General features: G+C 39.5%; 1 protein-coding gene across 1 annotated transcript in view; it reads left to right on the forward strand.

The window, feature by feature from the left end:
• SORL1 (sortilin related receptor 1) overlaps positions 1 to 19746 on the forward strand; it is a 246842-nt gene that overhangs the window by 108334 nt on the left and 118762 nt on the right. The window contains exon 12 of the mRNA XM_044669646.1: positions 14317 to 14405. Within this exon, the coding sequence (XP_044525581.1) occupies positions 14317 to 14405 (89 nt within the window). The remainder of the gene's footprint in view (positions 1 to 14316; positions 14406 to 19746) is intronic.

Genomic DNA, 19746 nt, shown 5'->3' on the forward strand with positions numbered 1-19746 from the left:
ATGAAAAAGAATTTATTAAGGGCTTGCTATATGCAGAGCACTGTGCTCAAGGCTAGAGATACAAGAAGAAGAGCAAAGTAGGCCCTGCTCTCAAGGGGCTCACATTCTAATGGAGATGTATATACCCCGTCTATGGAAGCTTTCAGCTGCAAGTCAGATGGGAAGTTCCCAGGACCCTTAGGGTCTGGAGGCAGAGCAGATGCAATTTCCATGGATAAAATCATATCAGTTTCTTGTGTTGAACCATTTCGTAGTGCCAAGGACTTCAGTGGCAAAACTATCTTTCTGGGTCTTTTGTAGCTGTGGTGGTAGCATCTGTAGGAGCAGCGGCCAGGGCTGTACCCCTGCTTGTTTCCCGAGCATGATGGCTGGGGCCCTGGGCTGCAGACATTCCCAGGACTCTCGGGCCCGGGCGTCTGGGCTCTTCCGGCAGAGTCAGTTGGTAGGCACAGCTGGCCCTTTCTTCACAGGAGCTGTTTCCCTGCATGATGACTGAGAGGGCTCCATTGAAAGCAGGACCATGGGTCTGGGAGGTGTTGCCACTCTCAGGCCTCCCTCCCCTAGCTTTGTCTTCTCCTGCAGCCTCCCCCTCCTCCACCCTGCTGTCTGTGTCTTTGTACAGGTTTCCCTGCCCATTGATGGCATTTGGTCAGCAGGCTTTGCTGGTAGGGATGAGGAAGCCCAGGCCCCTTCTCCACAGGGATTTCTTCCCTCAATAAAGACCACAGGGGCTGATTTGGAAGAGGGTCTGGTGGTTTAGGGGACATTCCTATTCCCAAGACTCAGAAATAGTTGGTTGCAGTTGGCGGGAAGGCCTAGCCCTTCTTCATAAAAATTGTGTCCCTGGATGAGGGCTATGATGACTGGATTATAATAACCTTCTCTGAGTCTTAGTTGACTCACCTGTGAAATGGGAATAAAATACCTTATCTGCCTAAAAGTAAGAGGAAGTGAAGTAGGGGTGGCAGTGGTAGGGTATGGCAGAGTTGGGCCAGATAACCTCCTGAAGTTGCTTTCAGTTCTGTGGATGAAGATTCTAGGAAATGCATTTCTATGACATATTTAGAAAAAGCAAGTATAGGAAGATATAACATTCTGTCTTACCTGTTATAGAAGGAAAGGGAGGGGACAGGTAGGTGACCCAGTGGATTGAGAGCCAGTATTACAGATGGGAAGTTCTGGGTTCAGATGTGATCTTAGATATTTCCTAGCTGTGTGACCCTGGGCAAGTCACTTAATCCTAACTGCCTAGCCCCTGGGACTCTTGTGTCTTAGAATTCATACTAAGAGAAGGTAAGGGTTAAAAAACATGTGTTTTATACATATATATTCACGTATATATATGTATGTATGTGATATACATATATTCATGTCCATATACATACAAAATAATTACAATGTAGTTTGTGAGGGAGGGTAATAGTACTTTTGGGGATCTGGAAAGGTTTTATGCTTCAGATTGTTCAAGGAAGGGAATGGCTCTGAGGTGCAGCTAAGGAAGGAATGCATTGGATGGCCCCTGCAAAGGAAGAGAGACATGAGATAGATGTAGTGTCATGAATAAAGGAGAGAAGGCCAGTTTGACTGGATTGCAGTGTGGCAGGGGAAGTAATGTTCAGTGATTCTAGGAAGGTAAGTAGGGGCCTGGGTCTGTAGGGCTTTAAAAGCAGAACAGAGGAATATGTATTTTATCCTGAAATTAATGGGAAACCACTGGGGCTGCTGAGTAGGGGAGTCTCATGGTCAGATCTGCCCTCGAGATAAGTTACTTTGGCAGGAAGTGTGTAGGAAAGGCTTCAATGGGGATGGACTTGAAGCAGGGAGACCAATTAGGAAGTTGTTGAAATAATCTAGGCTGGAGGTGCTATGGGTCCAGACAAAATCAATGGCTCTGTGAGTAAGGGAAGGAGTTGGATGTGCGAGAACAGGTGAAGGCAGAATTAGCAAGATCTGCTAACTTAGTGGATATGTGGAGTGAGGGAGAATTCATGCTGAGTTTATGAACCTCAGAAACTGGAAGGATCATGGTTTTAAAAAAAATAAATAAGTTTGAAAGAGGGGAGGATTTGGGGAAAATGAGTTCAGTTTTTTAACATCTTTAATATAGGATGTCTCTGAGACATTCAGTTTGAAATCCCCCAGTAAGCCCAATAATTGATACATGACAAGTTCAGGGGAGAGACTGTGGCTGGATCTATAGATCTGGGAGTCATCAGCATAGAGATGATTAATTAGACCCAGGAGAGATGATATTATCTAAAGAAGGACCACAGAGGGAGAGCAGAACCTTGTAGAACATCCACAGCTAGAAGCCATGATGTAGATGTCATGGAAAGAGGGCCACATCCAGAGTTAGGAGAGGATGCCTGATTCTGCTACTTTCTGGTTGTGTAATCTTTGTCAGATTACTTAACCTTTAGAAATTCAGTGTCTTCATTTATAAAATAGGGATAAAAGTATTTGCACTTCCTATATCACAGATTGATGCTGAGAAAAAACTTTCTGAAGCTTATAGTGCTCCCTAAATGGGAGTTTCTTCTTCTTCCCTGGTTCTTCCATTTACTTTAGTATACAAAATTCAGATGGTGAAATGTGTGAGGCAAACAGGAAGAGAGGACAGCATAGAAATGTGATGCCCAAAGGGTATTACATCACTCTTACTTCTGGGTATTGCTTTTAATTGTCCCTGCTCTATGGGCTTTTTAGCAGAAAATTCAGGAGGTCCCAATGTCCTCCTCATCCTTTCTTCCTCCCTCTCTAAGGTTCTCTTCTTACTTCTTGAATTTCTTATCTCTGTCCTTCTCTCCTTCCCTTCTCTTCCCTTCCCATCATCAGGCCTGTGGTCTTTTCCTTATAATAAAATTTATTCAATTTAATTCAACATTAATCAGTGCCTACTCTGTACTAGGTACTGAATATAGACATAAATGAAGCAGTTCCTTTTCTTAAAGAGCTCACATTTTTCTGAGGGATATGGCATATATGTATCCTGTGTGACTCTTATTCATGTCCTCACATAAATGATGACTTAAATGGGAGTTTTGGAAAAAGTGAGACTTGGAAGAACTATATGGGAAAACATGGTTTAGAAGGAGGAATAATAGGAAAAGCCAACAACTCGTAGATTATCTAGAAGCTGATGTGTCTCTATGTCATGAACACTTTTTTCAAGAAAAGAATTGTTATGTGCTGAACATGGAGAGAGCACCAAGTAATACTTTAAAGAATGAAATTGATTATATTTTAGTAGTCAGGAAAAGGATTATTATTGATGTTAGAGTTATTCCCAAATCAACAATTTGTCTGTAGTCAAATTATTGATTCTTCAGAGCTAATAACAGGATAAGTAAAAAATAATACTAATTATAAAAATTCTGATGCACAACTGAAATGATTTAACCCTAAATTATTTTAAAAAATAATCGGAAGTCAGAAATTGAAAATGGGTGGCAAATGACATTGAAAGTGTCCATTATGATTTTATTCTCAAGTTTAGTATAAATTAATTATGAACCATAAGAAGACTGAAATATCTCAAAAAGTACCTTAGTTGGCAAATATCTGACCGATTTGTCAAATGGAGATAGATGGCTGCCGAAGGCAATTCTTTGGTTAGAATGTAAACTAGTTTGCAAAATGTTATGAAGAAAGATGATGGATGATTATGAGAAATATTATATTATAAAAAGAGAAGCAGTAGAGTGTGAAACTAGTTTAAAGAAAGCTTGGCAGGATGTCCAACTTAAGTCATTTTGCAGACAGTTATGGATGAAAATGCAAATAGAAGAAAGATGGAAAAGATTAGCAAAAATCTGAACAAACTTTTCTCCATCAAGGACAGTGGAACTGTCACACTTGACTCTAACATCACACTGCCAGATGCGGTTATAGAGAAGTAAAAATTACATTAAAGAGAACAAATATAAGAAAAGAAGGCAGATCGAATCAAGTATTCACAGAGGAAATCTATGCTGGCAACAGCACAATTGCAAGGTCTTCTCAGTACAATACATAGGGTATTTGAAGAAGGGAAACTTCCAAAGGAGTGAAAAAGTATTGGGCTTTATGAATACCAATAAAAAGAAACTCAGAGAGCATTGATAACTTCTGAGTAGTTGTGTATATTTTTCTTACTACTATTTTTTTTATTAATTTTTTTCATTATTTTTATTATTTTTCATTTTTAACATGGTTACATGATTCATGCTCCTACTTTCCCCTTCACCCCCCGCACTCCCTCCACCCATGGCCAATGCACATTTCCACTGGTTTTGTCATGTGTCCTTAATCAAGACCTATTTCCAAATTGTTGGTGGTTGCATTGGTGTGGTAGTTTCAAGTCCACATCCCCAATCATGTCCACCCCGACCCATGCGTTCAAGCAGTTGTTTTTCTTATATGTTTCCTCTCCTGCAGTCCTTCCTCTGAATGTGGGTAGCGCTCTTTACCATAAATCCCTCAGAGCTGTCTTGTGTCATTGCATTGCTGCTAGTACAGAAGTCCATTACATTCGATTTTACCATAGTATATCAGTCTCTGTGTACAGTGTTCTTCTGGCTCTGCTCCTTTCACTCTGCATCAGTTCCTGGAGGTCTTTCCAGTTCACCTGGAACTCCTCCAGTTTATTATTCCTTTTAGCACAATAGTATTCCATCACCAGCATATACCATAATTTGTTCAGCCATTCCCCAATTGAAGGACATACACTCCTTTTCCAGTTTTTTGCCACCACAAAAAACGCAGCTATAAATATTTTCGTACAAGTCTGTTTATTTATGATCTCTTTGGGGTACAAACCCAACAATGGTATGGCTGGATCAAAGGGCAGGCAGTCTTTTATAGCCCTTTGAGCATGATTCCAAATTGCCAGCCAGAATGGTTGGATCAGCTCACAACTCCACCAGCAATGCATTAATGTCCCAATTTTGCCACATCCCCTCCAACATTCATTACTCTCCCCTTCTTTCATTTTAGCCAATCTGCTAGGTGTGAGGTGATAACTCAGAGTTGTTTTGATTTGCATTTCTCCAATTAGTAGAGATTTAGAACACTTTCTCATGTGCTTATTGATACTTTTGATTTCTTTACCTGAGAATTGCCTATTCATGTCTCTTGCCCATTTATCAATTGGGGAATAGCTTGATTTTTTTATACAATTGATTTAACTCCTTGTATATTTGAGTAATTAGACCCCTGTCAGAGTTTTTTGTTATAAAGATTTTTTCCCAATTTGTTGTTTCCCTTCTGATTTTGACTACATTGTTTTTGTTTGTATAAAAGCTTTTTAGTTTAATATAATCAAAACCATTTAATTTACATTTTGTAGTTTTCTCTAACTCTTGCTTGGTTTTAAAGTTTTTCCTTTCCCACAGATCTGACAAGTATACTATTCTGTGTTCACTTAACTTATTTATGGTTTCCCTCCTTATGTTCAAGTCATTCACCCATTCTGAATTTATCTTGGTGTAGGGTGTGAGATGTTGATCTAAACCTAATCTCTCCCATATTGTTTTCCAAATTTCCCAGCAGTTTTTGTCAAATAGTGGATTCATGTCCCAAAAGTTGGACTCTTTGAGGTTTATCATACACTGTCTTGCTGATGTCATTTACCCCAAGTCTATTCCACTGATCCTCCTCTCTGTCTCTTAGCCAGTACCATATTGTTTTGATGACTGCTGCTTTATAGTATAGTTTAATATCTGGTACTGCTAGGCCACCTTCCTTCACATTTTTTTCGTTATTTCCCTTGATATTCTTGATCTTTTGTTATTCCAAATGAAATTAGTTTTAGTTTTTTCTAATTCAGTAAAGAAGTTTTTTGGTAGTTTGATAGATATGGCGCTAAATAGGTAAATTAATTTGGGTAGAATGGTCATTTTTATTATGTTAGCTCGTCCTACCCATGAGCAGTCAATGGCTTTCAAGTTATTTAGATCCAGTTTTATTTGTTTGTAAAGTGTTTTGTAGTTGTTTTCATATAATTGCTGTGTTTGTTTTGGTAGATAGATTCCTAAGTATTTTATATTGTCTAGGGTGATTTTAAATGGTGTTTCTCTTTCTACTTCTCGCTCCTCTAATGTGTTGGAAATGTATAGAAATGCTGATGATTTATGTGCATTTATTTTGTATCCTGCAACTTTGCTAAAGTTATTGATTATTTCTACAAGCTTCTTAGTTGATTCTCTAGGATTTTTTTAAGTATACCATCATATCATCTGCAAAGAGTGATAGCTTAGTCTCCTCCTTGCCTATTTGATACCTTCAATTTCTTTTTCTTCTCTAATTGCTACTGCTAGTGTTTCTAGTAAAATGTTGAATAATAGAGGTGATAATGGGCATCCTTGTTTTACTCCTGATCTTATTGGGAAGGCTTCTAATTTATCTCCATTGCATATGATGTTTGTTGATGGTTTTAGGTATATACTGTTTATTATTTTTAGGAAAGGTCCTTCTATTCCTGTACTTTTCAGTGTTTTCAATAGGAATGGATGCTGTATTTTGTCAAAGGCTTTTTCAGCATCTATTGAGATAATCATGTGATTTTTGTTTGTTAGACTGTTGATATGGTCAATTATGTGGATGGTTTTCCTAATGTTGAACCATCCTTGTATTCCTGGTATAAATCCCACCTGATCATGGTGGATGATCTTCTTAATTACTTGCTGGAGTCTCTTTGCTAGTATTCTATTTAAGATTTTTGCATCTATGTTCATTAGGGAGATTGGTCTGTAGTTTTCTTTCTCTGTTTTTGATCTACCTGGCTTTGGAATCAGTACCATATTTGTGTCATAAAAGGAATTTGGTAGGACTCCTTCTTTGCTTATCATATCAAATAATTTGTATAGTATTGGGATTAATTGCTCTTTGAATGTCTGATAGAATTCACTTGTGAATCCATCAGGTCCTGGCGATTTTTTCTTAGGGAGTTCTTTGATGGCTTGTTCAATTTCTTTTTCTTATATGGGATTATTTAGGTATTCTATTTCTTCTGTTGTTAATCTAGGCAGTTTATATTTTTGTAAATATTCATCCATATCTCCTAAATTGTTATATTTATTGCCATATAATTGGGCAAAATAGTTTTTAATGATTGCCTTAATTTCCCCTTCATTAGAGGTGAGGTCTCCCTTTTCATCTTTGATACTGTCAATTTGGTTTTCTTCTTTCCCTTTTTTTATTAGATTGACCAGTACTTTGTCTATTTTATCTGTTTTTTCAAAATACCAGCTTCTAGTCTTATTTATTAATTCAATAGTTCTTTTACTTTTGATTTTATTAATTTCTCCCTTGATTTTTAGTATTTCTAATTTAGTTTTCATCTGGGGATTTTTAATTTGCTCGCTTTCTAATTTTTTGAGTTGCATGCCCAATTCATTAATCTCTGCCCTCCTTAATTTGTTAGTATATGCACTCAAGGATATAAATTTCCTCCTGAGTACTGCCTTGGCCGCATCCCACAGAGTTTGGTAGGATGTCTCATCATTGTCATTCTCTTCAATGAAATTGTTGATTGTTTCTATGATTTCTTCTTTGACTAATATGTTTTGGAGAATCATATTGTTTAATTTCCAATTGGTTTTTTATTTGCCTGTCCAGGTGCCCTTTGCTAATTATTATTTTTATTGCATTATGATCTGAGAAGGTTACATTTATTATTTCTGCCCTTTTGCATTTGTTTACAATGATTCTATGCCCTATAACATGGTCAATCTTTGTGAATGTGCCATGTGCAGCTGAGAAGGTGTATTCCTTTTTGTCCCTATTTATTTTTCTCCACATATCAATTAAATCTAGTTTTTCTAGGACTTCATTCTCCTCTCTTACCTCTTTCTTATTTATTTTTTGGTTTGATTTATCTAGATCTGTAAGAGGAATATTTAGATCTCCCACTAGTATGGTTTTACTATCTATTTCCTTCTTGAGCTCTGCCAGTTTCTCCTTTATGAATTTGGATGCTATGCCACTTGGTGCATATATATTGAGCAGTGTCATTTCCTCATTGTTTATACTGCCTTTAATCAGGATGTAATGACCTTCCCTGTCTTTTTTAATCATATCTATTTTTACTTTGGCTGTGTCAGAAATCATAATAGCCACTCCTGCCTTCTTTTTCTCATTTGACGCCCACAAGATTTTGCTCAAACCCTGAACCTTAAACTTGTGTATGTCCACCCGCCTCATATGTGTTTCTTGTAGACAACATATGGTGGGATTTTGGTTTCTAATCCACTCTGCTATTTGCTTCCGTTTTATGAGCGAGTTCATCCCATTCACATTCAGAGTAATAATTATAAGTTGTGAATTTGCTGACATTTTCGTATCCTCCCCTATTCCTACCCCTTCTTCTTAAACTATTTCCTTTTAAACCAGTGGTTTGCTATTAAGACCCTATCCCTTATCCCCTCCCTTGATTAACTTCCCTTTCTATCCCCTCCCTTATTATTCCCCTCTTTTTGTTTTGAAAGGAGTAATGAATTCCCTCCCCCTTCTTCTCCCCTCCCTTTTTTTGACCTCCCCACTCCCCTGCTCCCCTTGGTTTATCCCTTCTGACTTTCTCAGTAGGGTTAGATAAGAGTTTTATATCCCAATGATAGTATAGCTACTCTTCCCTCTCCGGGTTGATTACACTGAGAGTAAGGTTTAAATATTACCTCTTAATGCTCTCTTACTCTCCTTCTTATAATAGTATTTGTCCCCTCTCCTTCCAATGCCCTCTTTGTGTGTAATATAATATCCTATTTTTCTTATTCTCTCAAGTTTCTCTTGGTGTCCCCTACTATTCACCCCCCTCTTTCCTACCCCCCATGTCATCTTAGACCATTTAGTATTCCACCCTCTCCCTATGAATTATTCTTCTGATTGCTATAATAGTGAATACTATAATAGTGAATAGAGTTTACTACAGAGAATTATACATAGCATTTCTCCAAATAGGAATACAGATAATTAGATCTTACTGAGGCCCTTAAAAAGGCAAATTTAAAAATCATGAGTTTTCTTTCTTTCCCCTCTGTTTCTTATTTACCTTTTCATGTTTCTGATATTTGTGGTTGCATATCATACTTTCCATTTAGCCCTGGTCTTTTCTGTGCAAATACTTGGAAATCTTCAATTTTGTTGAATGCCCATACTTTCCCCTGGAAGTATATAGTCAGTTCTGATGGGTAGTTGATCTGTGGTTGCAGGCCCAGCTCTCTTGCCTTTCTGAATATCATATTCCAAGCCTTGCAGTCTTTTAGCATGGAGGCTACCAGATCCTGTGTGATCCTGATTGGTGCTCCTTGATATTTGAATTGTCTCTTTCTGGCTTCTTGTAAGATTTTTTCTTTTGTTTGGAAGCTCTTGAATTTGGCTATTATATTCCTTGGTGTTGTCCTTTCTGGGTCGAGTGTCGAGGGTGATCTATGGATCCTTTCAATGTCTATATTGCCCTCTTGTTGTAGGACTTCAGGGCAGTTTTGCTGAATAATTTCTTTTAGTATGGAGTCCAAATTTCTATTAATTTCTCCTTTTTCAGGGAGACTAATGATTCTCAAATTGTCTCTTCTAGACTGGTTTTCTTGGTCTGTCACTTTCTCATTGAGATATTTCATGTTTCCTTCTATTTTTTCAGTCTTTTGACTTTGTTTTATTTGTTCTTTTTGTCTTGAGAGATCATTAGCTTCTATTTGCTCAATTCTAGCCTTTAGGGACTTCCTTTTCATTCTGGTCATTTCTGGTGTTCAATTTGCTTATCTGTTCATTTGATTTCTGAGCCTCACTTTCCAATTGCAAAATTCTGCCTTTTAAATGTTATTTTCTTGCCTGATTTCCTTTTGAGCTATTTCCCATTTCTCTAACCAAATCTTTTCCAACTTTCTCGTCATCTCAGTTTTGAACTCTTCAAGAGCTTGTGATTAGTTTTCATTTTTTTGGGAGGGTCCTGATGCTTGTTTGTTCTCCTCCTCTGTTTGCTTGGTTGACTGGATTTTCTCTGTGTAAAAGTTGTCGAGGGTTAAAGATTTCTTTTTCTTGTTGTTAATCTTTCTCTTCTGAACTTTCTGATTCTGGGTAGCCATTGTTAGCCCAGCAGGTTCTCAGCTTTATCCTCGCGCTCAGCGACCGTCTGAGGTCTTTTGGGTCCTGAGGTCTGAGGTCTGGTTTTTCTTAAGGTCGAGCCCCCTGGTGGACCCCCTTGCTTGGTCCTCTGCCGGAGGTTCCTTTACAAGTCTCAGGGCGCTGCTTCCACAGTCGTATACCCGTCTGCACTGGTTCCCCACTCAGGGTTTCAGAGCCTTCGCTTGAGCCTGTGTCTGCCTCCACCCACGCCTCTGCCCGCACCCACGCTCTGTGTCTGCGCTCAAAGTCCGTGCTTGTTCTTTAGCTTTTTGGGGTTCTAAGTCTTGCTGCTCTCAGGAACAGGCCCTGGAGCTGCCAATGACTCAATGGGTGCCCCAAACTTGCTCTATTTCTTTTTAGCTGGCTTTGGCATTGTATGTGGTGTGTGTGGAGGGGGTGGGGAGAAGGTGGTTGCTCAGCCCGCAATTTAGTGAGAGCTGTTTCACCCCTTTATAGCATGGAAATGTCCTGATTCCATGTACCTTCCACGCTGTGCCCTGTTGTGGGGTCCCTCTGTTCGTTTGGATTTGTTTTTATGTCCCCTTGAGGAGTCCTGTATGTTTTGGTCAAGAGAGGTTAAGAGCTGCTTTTTACTCTGCCGCCATCTTAACCCAGAACCTTAGTTGTATATATTTACTCTTCCACCTACACAAAGTATGAGAGTTTGAGTTTATAAGCTTAATGAATCTTCAGTAAGTGTTTTTATTAGTAGGGAACAGGCAAACTTTCACAAGCAATATTCAAAATGAACCATATCTTTACTATTTCATAATTACTGAAATATGTAGAGAATGTAGGATATCATTGTGCTTATTTGTCTGTTCCCCATCCCACCCCTGCCCCAAAAATAATTGATTTCGTAGAAAAAAAGCTGCCTTCTGTACATCAAAAATCAGTGAAGATTCCTTGAATTATGTAACATAAACAACCCTGTTCAGTGGCTGTCTGTTTATAAACATTGGGTGAGGTAAACAGGGAGAAGTGTGCTTGCCAAACATGCTCACTACTGCAATAAAGGTAATGCAGTGAAAGGGCCAGATTGAAAAGGAATTCTCTGTGGATGGTGAGGTGCTCTAGATGCTTTAAATAATATTGTAGTGATTGCACTGAGGCTTCAGACAATGTGGAGCCAACTGGAAGAGTTCTATAGTCACTGAGAAGAGCTTTTCCTGACCCCTGCACAGGAAAGCTCCTGTGTATAAAGTCAAGTCAGCAAGTATTTCTTAAGAACCTTATGAACCACACACTATGCTCAGTGTCGGGATACAACTAAAGGCACCCCATGAACCTCAAAATAACCCAGTCCCTTCTCTTAAGGAGCTCTAATGGGGAAGATACCATGTATTTATATGCTGTGTACAAATGAGATAAGAAGGATAGATTGAAGATTATCTCAGATGAAAGACATTAATATTTAGGAGGACTGAGAAGTGCTTCTTGTAGAAAATAAAACTTGAAGGAAACCAAGGAATTGAGGAGGCCAAGATGAGGAGAGAGGAAGCTCCAGGCATGGGGCACAGCCAGTGAAAATGGCTGGATTTGGTCAGGGAGATAACTTATGGGAGGAGCATGAAGGAATCCAGATCCACCAAATCATACACTATGGGGGGGAAGTAAAGTGTAAGAAGGCTAGAAAATGAAGAAGGGGCCAGATATTGAGAGGCTTACCAGCAAAAGAAAGGATGTATTTTCTTTGAGCCCACAATTTATAGGGAGCCATTAGAGTTTGCTGAGTAGGGGAATGACTTGGTCAGACTTGTGCTTTAGAGGAACGAGCTCTTAGACAGCTAAGTGGAAGAAGGACTGGTATGGGAAGAGACTGGAAGGAGGGAGGTCAGCCACAGGATATTGTATTAGTTTAAGCATGAAGTCAGCAAGGCAATTATCCCTGTCAGGAGAGAAGGGCACACATGCGAGAGATGTTGCCAATGTAGAATTGATAGGACTCATTAACCAATTGGACAGAGGTTGGGGGTCGTTGTGGGATAAGAGAAAGTAAAGAGTAAAGTATGCTACCTGGTAGCAAGCTTTTATGCCTGGGAGTATGATGGCACTCTTGACAGTAAAAGGGAAGTTAGGGAGATGGAAGGGTTTTTGGAGAAAGATAAGTCCCAGTCCAGTTTGAGATGTCTAGTAGGCAGTTGGACATGTAAGTCTGAAAATCAGGAGAGAGATTAGGACTAGAACAAATATCTTTAACAGTCATCTACGTGGAAGAGATGATAACTGAATCCATGGGAGCTGGTGAGATCGCCAGGTGAGACATGTAGTGGGAGAAGAGAGGGGGGTCAGAACAGAGCCTTGTGAGACACCTGTGGTTAATGGATATGACCTTGGATGATAATTCAGCAAAGGGGCCTGCGAAGCAATAATCTGACAGGCAGGTGGAGAACCATGAATGAGAGCCCAGAAAAAAAGAGATCATAAAGATGAAGAGACTGATTGACAGTGTCAAAAACTGAAGAGAAGGTAAGAAGGATGAAGAATGAGAAAAGGCCATTGGAGTGGTTAAAGAGGTAATTGGCAACTTTGAGGAGATCTCTTTCAGTTGAAGAATGAGGTCAGAAGCCAAATTGCAGAGTGAGAGGTGTGTAATTGAAATTTTGAGGTCTCTGACCTAAACTTGAAGTTTAGGGGTCTTTCAAACTACATTCCCCATGATTCCTGGCTTTCGTAATGACGTAGGCAATTACATAATAACATGGACCCGAGGTTAAAAATGAGTGGCTGGGCTCCTGCTGTCTCTTTTCTGGTGGAAGCAGCATGGTGGCGGAGGTAATGGTGGATCTTTCAAACTGACTCTCTTTTTTTTTTTTAAGCCCTTACCTTCTGTCAATACTGAGTATTGGCTCCAAGGCTGAAGAGTGGTAAGGGTAGGCAATGAGGGTCAAGTGACTTGCCCAGGGTCACACAGCTGGAAAGTGTCTGAGGCAGTATTTGAATCTGGGACCTCCCGTCTCTAGGCCTGACTCTCAATCCACTGAGCCACCCAGCTGCTCCCCTGCCCCAGTCATCTATTCTTTTTTTTTTTTTTTAAACCCTTGTACTTCGGTGTATTGTCTCATAGGTGGAAGATTGGTAAGGGTGGGCAATGGGGGTCAAGTGACTTGCCCAGGGTCACACAGCTGGGAAGTGTCTGAGGCTGGATTTGAACCTGGGACCTCCCATCTCTAGGCCTGGCTCTCAATCCACTGAGCTACCCAGCTGCCCCCTCAAACTGACTCTTAACATGGCACATGGCTTCATTTTTCTAATGGCTACCAATAAATCTTTTAAAATCATCATATTTTTAAATCTATCCTTTTATATCCATTCTATTTCTTACATTAATGGCAACCAGAAGTTTGGAGAAGTAATCCTCAATTTTTCAGATAGTCTAACAAGACACGTTTCTGCCATGGCTGGCCTACTTCTGCTGATTTTTTGTTTTTGTTTTTTCTCTTCTCCCCATTCTCCCCAGCCACCTAGCTACTTTTTGGGTAAAGGGGAAAGTTACTTTGCTGGCAAAAGCCATGCTCCTACAGAGGAAAGGTAGCAGAGGCAGTGATTCCAAAAGGCCATAAAAAGGAGGGCAGGGAGAATGATCATTAAGAAGATAGTTGGATCAGGCGAAGTTTTTTTGAGGATGAGGAAACATGGCTGTTTGTAGACAGTAGGGAATCAGCCAATAGACAGAGGCATTGAAGACAGTTATCTCCTTATTTTTCAAATGAGAAAACTGGGGCCCAAAGAACTTTAGTGACTTGCCCAGTATAGTAAATAGCTTAGCAGCAGAGTTTCAACTGAAGTTCTTCAGATTCCTTTTCAGATTAATTTTCTCATGGCTTAGGATCTTGTATGGGGATTCTGAGTTTTGGAGCTAGGTTTGTGTACTGGAAGAAGCTCTGAGGTCAGAGGGAGAAGATCTGGGTTCTAGATTTGCCTCTTATTAACTGTAGAACTGTGGTGAGTCACAAATGGTTTAGTCCTCAGTTTTCTCCTCTGTAAAAAGTGGGGCTAACACTATTCCTGCCTGCTTACTTCATATAGTTATTGGGACACTGTAATGACACCCATGTGACAATGTATACGTCCATTCATTCAACATAATTACTATGTATGTACACTATATCTTGAAAACTGAAGTTTTAAAATATCTTACATCTAGTAGTTAAAGCCCATATTCTTAGTCTTTTAATGACAGAATGAAGTGACCTGTTGACTTTTTTTTCTTCTCAGGCCCTTTCTGGACCTCATTACTATACGTGGGGAGATCATGGAGGCATTCTTATGGCCATTGCCCAGGGGATGGAAACCAATCAGCTAAAGTAAGTTACTTTTTTCTGATTTTTGTTTTATTTTTGGTCATTAATTTATTTTCTTTCTTTTTTTAAACCCTCACTTTCTGATTTAGTAATGACTCTAAGATAGAAAGAGCAAGGTCTAGGCAAAATGGGGTTGGGTGACTTGCTAAGGGTCACACACCCAGGAAGTGTAGACTTGAGTATTTGGCTCCAGTCATTCTTGACTCCAGGTCTAGTGGTCTATCCACTGTGCCAACTAGCTGCCCCCTATAATCTTTATTTTACAGATAAGGAAATCGAGACCTTGAGAGGAGAAGCAATTTGCTTATGGTCATTCAGTTTGTAAATAACAGAGCTAGGATTCACTATTTGCCATCTAGCTGTCCCCATTGATTGATTTTCTAGGAATTCAAATCAGTGAGCATCAATGGAGCAGAGATCCTTAAATCAAGATTCCAATTTGAGATTTAATATTGACTGTGTGAAGTGTGACAAGACACTTAAACTTGCTTTTGTTCCCTTCTCTTATCTGTGAATGGGAACATGCTGCTCCTTCACAAGATTGGGGATTAAATGAGATAATGAATATTATTTTTCTTTTCTTTTTTGATGGTGGAACTTTTGGTGGTATTGGACTTCAATAGGGTGATCCCAGTGGATACTCCACCCACTTATGTAGACTCATAATGCCTGTACTTTATAGTCTTAGAGACTTTGCCTGTTTAGCTGAGATTAAATGACTTGCCCATGGCTACAAAGCTAGTATATGTCAGAGGCAGGATTTAAATCTAGGTTTCCTTGACTCTGTGGGTGGCTTTCTCTTCTCTCTTTATGGATATAATAGTATTTTGAAAATAAAAAAGTATATTAATAATAATGTTAGTAAATTTTCATTACTAAATACAAATAACATGTTTCTTCTTGCTCTGTGTGTACATAAATTCACAGAGATAACACTACGAGGTGTTTGAATGGATGAAAAAAGTGATGGTGTCCAAGTGTTAAAGTAAGAGCAGACAATGTCTTTTCTTCTAGTGGGATTTCTGCTCTAAAAGGGTGTTAGAAGTCAGTTAGCCCAGCTTCCTCTATACCACTGATGAAGAAACTGAGGCCCAAAGAGGGAAAAACCACTTGCTTTAGGTCACAGAGCTACTTACAAAAAAGAACAAAGATTAGAACCCAGGACTCCTTAGCTCCCTATCCAGTGCCCCTTTCCCAGCATCATGCAAAGAGCTAAAAATGTGTCCAGACCCTAATAACTCCCAACTCCTGCGTCATATCCTGTTCTTTGTTTTGCTTTTGCCTGAGTTCCGGATCCCTAAAATATAGGACAGCTGCTGGTGCTCAGAGCAGACTGACCTCCATGCTTCCTCTCTCTCTCTGTGAATGGAAGAAACAGAAAGGACGTCTTAAGAAAATAAAACAGCTTTTTTCTTTCTTTGTTTCTTCTAGAATCAAAGAGAGAAGTGGTAGATGTGCTTTTTAAAGAGGAATCTGAGATTGTAGTATTTATTTGGCTCTCTCCTCTGTGGTTAGCCCCAGCCTTAGTTGGGCAGGTGTTAAGACTGAGGATGGAAAATCATAAAATATGGTAGGAGAGAAAAGCAAAGAACTCTGGCTTTCCTCTCAGCTGCAATTTCTTCTTCTTTTGGTGCAAGGATGAATATTCTTTTGAGGTCTCTGCCTCTGTATCATTAAAACAATTGGCTGGAAAAAGAGGCAATATAGTATTGTGGAAAGAACCCTGGTCTAGGAGGCAGCAGAGCCGACTTCTAATCTCAACACTGCCCCAATATCACTATTACATTGGGCAAGTAACTTCCCCTCTCTGGGTTTTATCATCTTGAAGAGGAAAGAATTGCACTAAATGATTGTAGGATCAGAGATTTAGAGCTAGATGGGGCCTTGAAGGCAGCTAGGTAGTATAGAGTCCTGGACTTAGAGTCAGGAAGACCCAAGGTCAAATGTGGCCTCCTTTAGACACTTAACTAGTCATATGATTCTGGTCAAGTCACTTTGTCTGCTGCAGTTTCCTCAATTGTAAACTGGAGATAATAATAGCATTTACCTCCCAGAATTGCAAGTATCAAATGAGATAATAGTTGTAAAACTATTAGCACAATGTCTGGCATGTACTAGGCATTTATAATAATAAATTAATAAATCACCTTCTATCCTTCCCTCCTTTTCTCTCTTTCCCTCCTTCCCTCCCTCCCTTTCTTCCTTTCTTCCTTCCTTCCTTCTTTTCTTCTTTCCTTCCCTCCCTTCTTTTCTCCCTCTCTTTCTTTCTCAAAATCTAGAATGAGCTGCCTCAGAAAGTATAAGGTTCCCCTTTGCTGAAGGTCTTTCAGTAAAAGCTCAGCAATTGCTTTTTTAGGAATGTTGTAGGTGCTTTTTTTCAGGTCTCTGTTGAACCAGATGGCCTCTGAGGTCTCTTTCAACTCTAAGATTCGGTGTCCCCAAATCAAGTGCTTTTTCTGCAATAATCTAGAGCTACACCGAAATCTCCAAAGGTGCCCTTGCCTATGGAAGTTCTCCAGACCAAGATGAGCAGGAAGCCCTGGACATGACTGCCCTTGTGTGCCAGTGGTCTGTTTTCATGTGCTTGGACCCTCACAGGAGGTGTTGGGGTTATAGCCCTATGAAAATCCTCCTCATCCCTTTGGAAGATTGAATTTATTTTGTGTGTGTGTGTATGTGTGTGTGTGTGTGGCAAGTCAGGCATATCGTTATTAAGTCTGTCTTTATGCTGAAGGGAGACTATAAGAAGAAATGGAAATTGTTCTCATCTCTCATGATCAGGCTGGCAAATCAAATCTTGACCTGTGAATCATCAGTTGTGATCATTTCTTTTTATATTCAGAGTGCCAAAGCATTCTTCCTTTCTCCTGTCCCCAAGAACAGTGCTTTTGGACAGAGCACAGGATACTAATTGGGCTAGAACCATATCTCTAGTCAGTTATTTGGAATGAAAGAGGAAATGAATCATCAATATAAGATTCTCTATTTTTTGCTTAAAGATATAAATACCAGTTGTTCCATTACCTGTTCCCAGGTCCAATGAATGATAATAAGAAAAGGTTGTAGACTCAATGTAGACTTGGAACAATCGATCTAATTAAAACAAAACAAAACAAAACAAAATAACTACAGCTTACTCTTTTTTAGAGGTCCTGATTGTGCATGTTAGATATACAGGATACCTTAAGTGTCATTTTAATCATTAGGTCTGTCTTTATTTTTCATCAAGACCTTGACCAGAGATGTTATTGTTGGGATACCTAGAGACTCCAGATGTCCTGTTGTTATCATATAATGGAAGCTAGAGCAGAGTCATTACTATAAGAAAGGAAAAGAACCTGATGACTCAGCCCACTTCTTTTCCACTCTGAGGTGGCCATCTGGTAGAAGCTAAGAGGCAGTAGGTACCCCCCACCTGTGAAGTCTTCGAGCAAAGAAGATATATGATTACTTTTCAGTTAATATGGAGGAGTTTCTTGTTCAAGTGCTGTTTGGACTAAATGCTCTCTGAAATTCCTTCTTATTCTGAACTTTCATAATGTCTTTGGGATTTGTTGTTCTCTGAGAAGTCAAATCACGAGATAGAAAAGGGAGCAGGTTACACGACGAGCTGCTGAAGGTCTTAGAGACCAAAAAAAAAAAATAAAACACTAATAGATTTTAGTGTTAATGAATTTCTATCATAAAATCAGAAAGTTTTGATGATCCCCTTGAGCTCTTTCCTATTTTTTTAAACTCTTACCTTCCATCTTAGAATCAATACTATGTATTGGTTTCAAGGGAGAAAAGCAATAAGTGCTAAGCAATGGGAGACAAGTGACTTGCCCACAGTCACACACCTAGAAAGTACCTGAGGCCAGATTTGAACACAGGATTTATCATGTCTAGGCCTGGCTCTAAATCCACTGAGCCATCTAGTTGCGGCACCTGATCCCCCATCCCGCCTCCGTTCTTTCAATTCTGCTTATGTCAAAAATTATGAGACTCTGATAGAACTAGGTGGAGCTCACCTGTCTGAGGCTTTAATCTCCTTTCAACCCAACTTGTTTTACCTTTCTTAGGGCATTTAGTTCAGTTTAAGACCATTCTCTCTGATAGAGAGAAGTACTGTAGGAATTGAATAGTTCTGTTCCCTATCATCTTTCAACATTATGCCTTCTACCCCAAGCTATAGCTTTTCCCTCCCTTCATTGTCTTCTTGCTCTAAATATAGTTTTTTTTTAACATTTATTAATAATCATTTTTAACATGGTTACATGTTTCATGCTCCTATTTTCCCCTTCACCCCCCACACTACCCCCACCCATGGCTGACGCACTTTTCCACTGGTTTTGTCATGTGTCCTTGATCAAGACCAATTTCCCAATTGTTGGTGGTTGCATTGGTGTGGTAGTTTCGAGTCCACACCCTCAATCATGTCCGCCCTGACCCATGCGTTCAAGCAGTTGCTTTTCTTATATGTTTCCTCTCCTGCAGTCCTTCCTCTGAATGTGGGTAACATTCTTTACCATAAATCCCTCAGAATTGTCCTGGGTCATTGCATTGCTGCTGGTACAGAAGCCCATTGCATTCAATTTTACCACACTATATCAGTCTCTGTGTACAATGTTCTTTTGGCTCTGCTCCTTTCGCTCTGCATCAGTTCCCAGAGGTCTCTACAGTTCGCCTGGAACTCCTCCAGTTTATTATTCCTTTTAGCACAATAGTATTCCATCACCAGCATATACCACAGTTTGTTCAGCCATTCCCCAATTGAAGGACATACCCTCCTTTTCCAGTTTTTTGCCACCACAAAAAGCGCAGCTATAAATATTTTTGTACATGTCTGTTTATCTATGATCTCTTTGGGGTACAAACCCAACAATGGTATGGCTGGGTCAAAGGGCAGGCATTCTTTTATAGCCCTTTGAGCATGATTCCAAATTGCCAGCCAGAATGGCTGGATCAGTTCACAACTCCACCAGCAATGCATTAATGTCCCAATTTTGCCACATCCCCTCCAACATTCATTACTCTCCCCTTCTTTCATTTTAGCCAATCTGCTAGGTGTGAGGTGGTACCTCAGAGTTGTTTTGATTTGCATTTCTCTAATTATTAGAGATTTGGAACACTTTCTCATGTGCTTATTGATACTTTTGATTTCTTTACCTGAAAATTGCCTATTCATGTCTCTTGCCCATTTATCAATTGGGGAATGGCTTGATTTTTTATACAATTGCTTTAACTCCTTGTATATTTGAGTGATTAGACCCCTGTCAGAGTTTTTCGTTATAAAGATTTTTTCCCAATTTGTTGTTTCCCTCCTGATTTTGACTACATTGTTTTTGTTTGTACAAAAGCTTTT

The sequence above is a fragment of the Gracilinanus agilis genome, chromosome 3, assembly GCF_016433145.1.
Source record: "Gracilinanus agilis isolate LMUSP501 chromosome 3, AgileGrace, whole genome shotgun sequence".
In the NCBI taxonomy this organism is placed as follows: Eukaryota; Metazoa; Chordata; class Mammalia; order Didelphimorphia; family Didelphidae; genus Gracilinanus; species Gracilinanus agilis.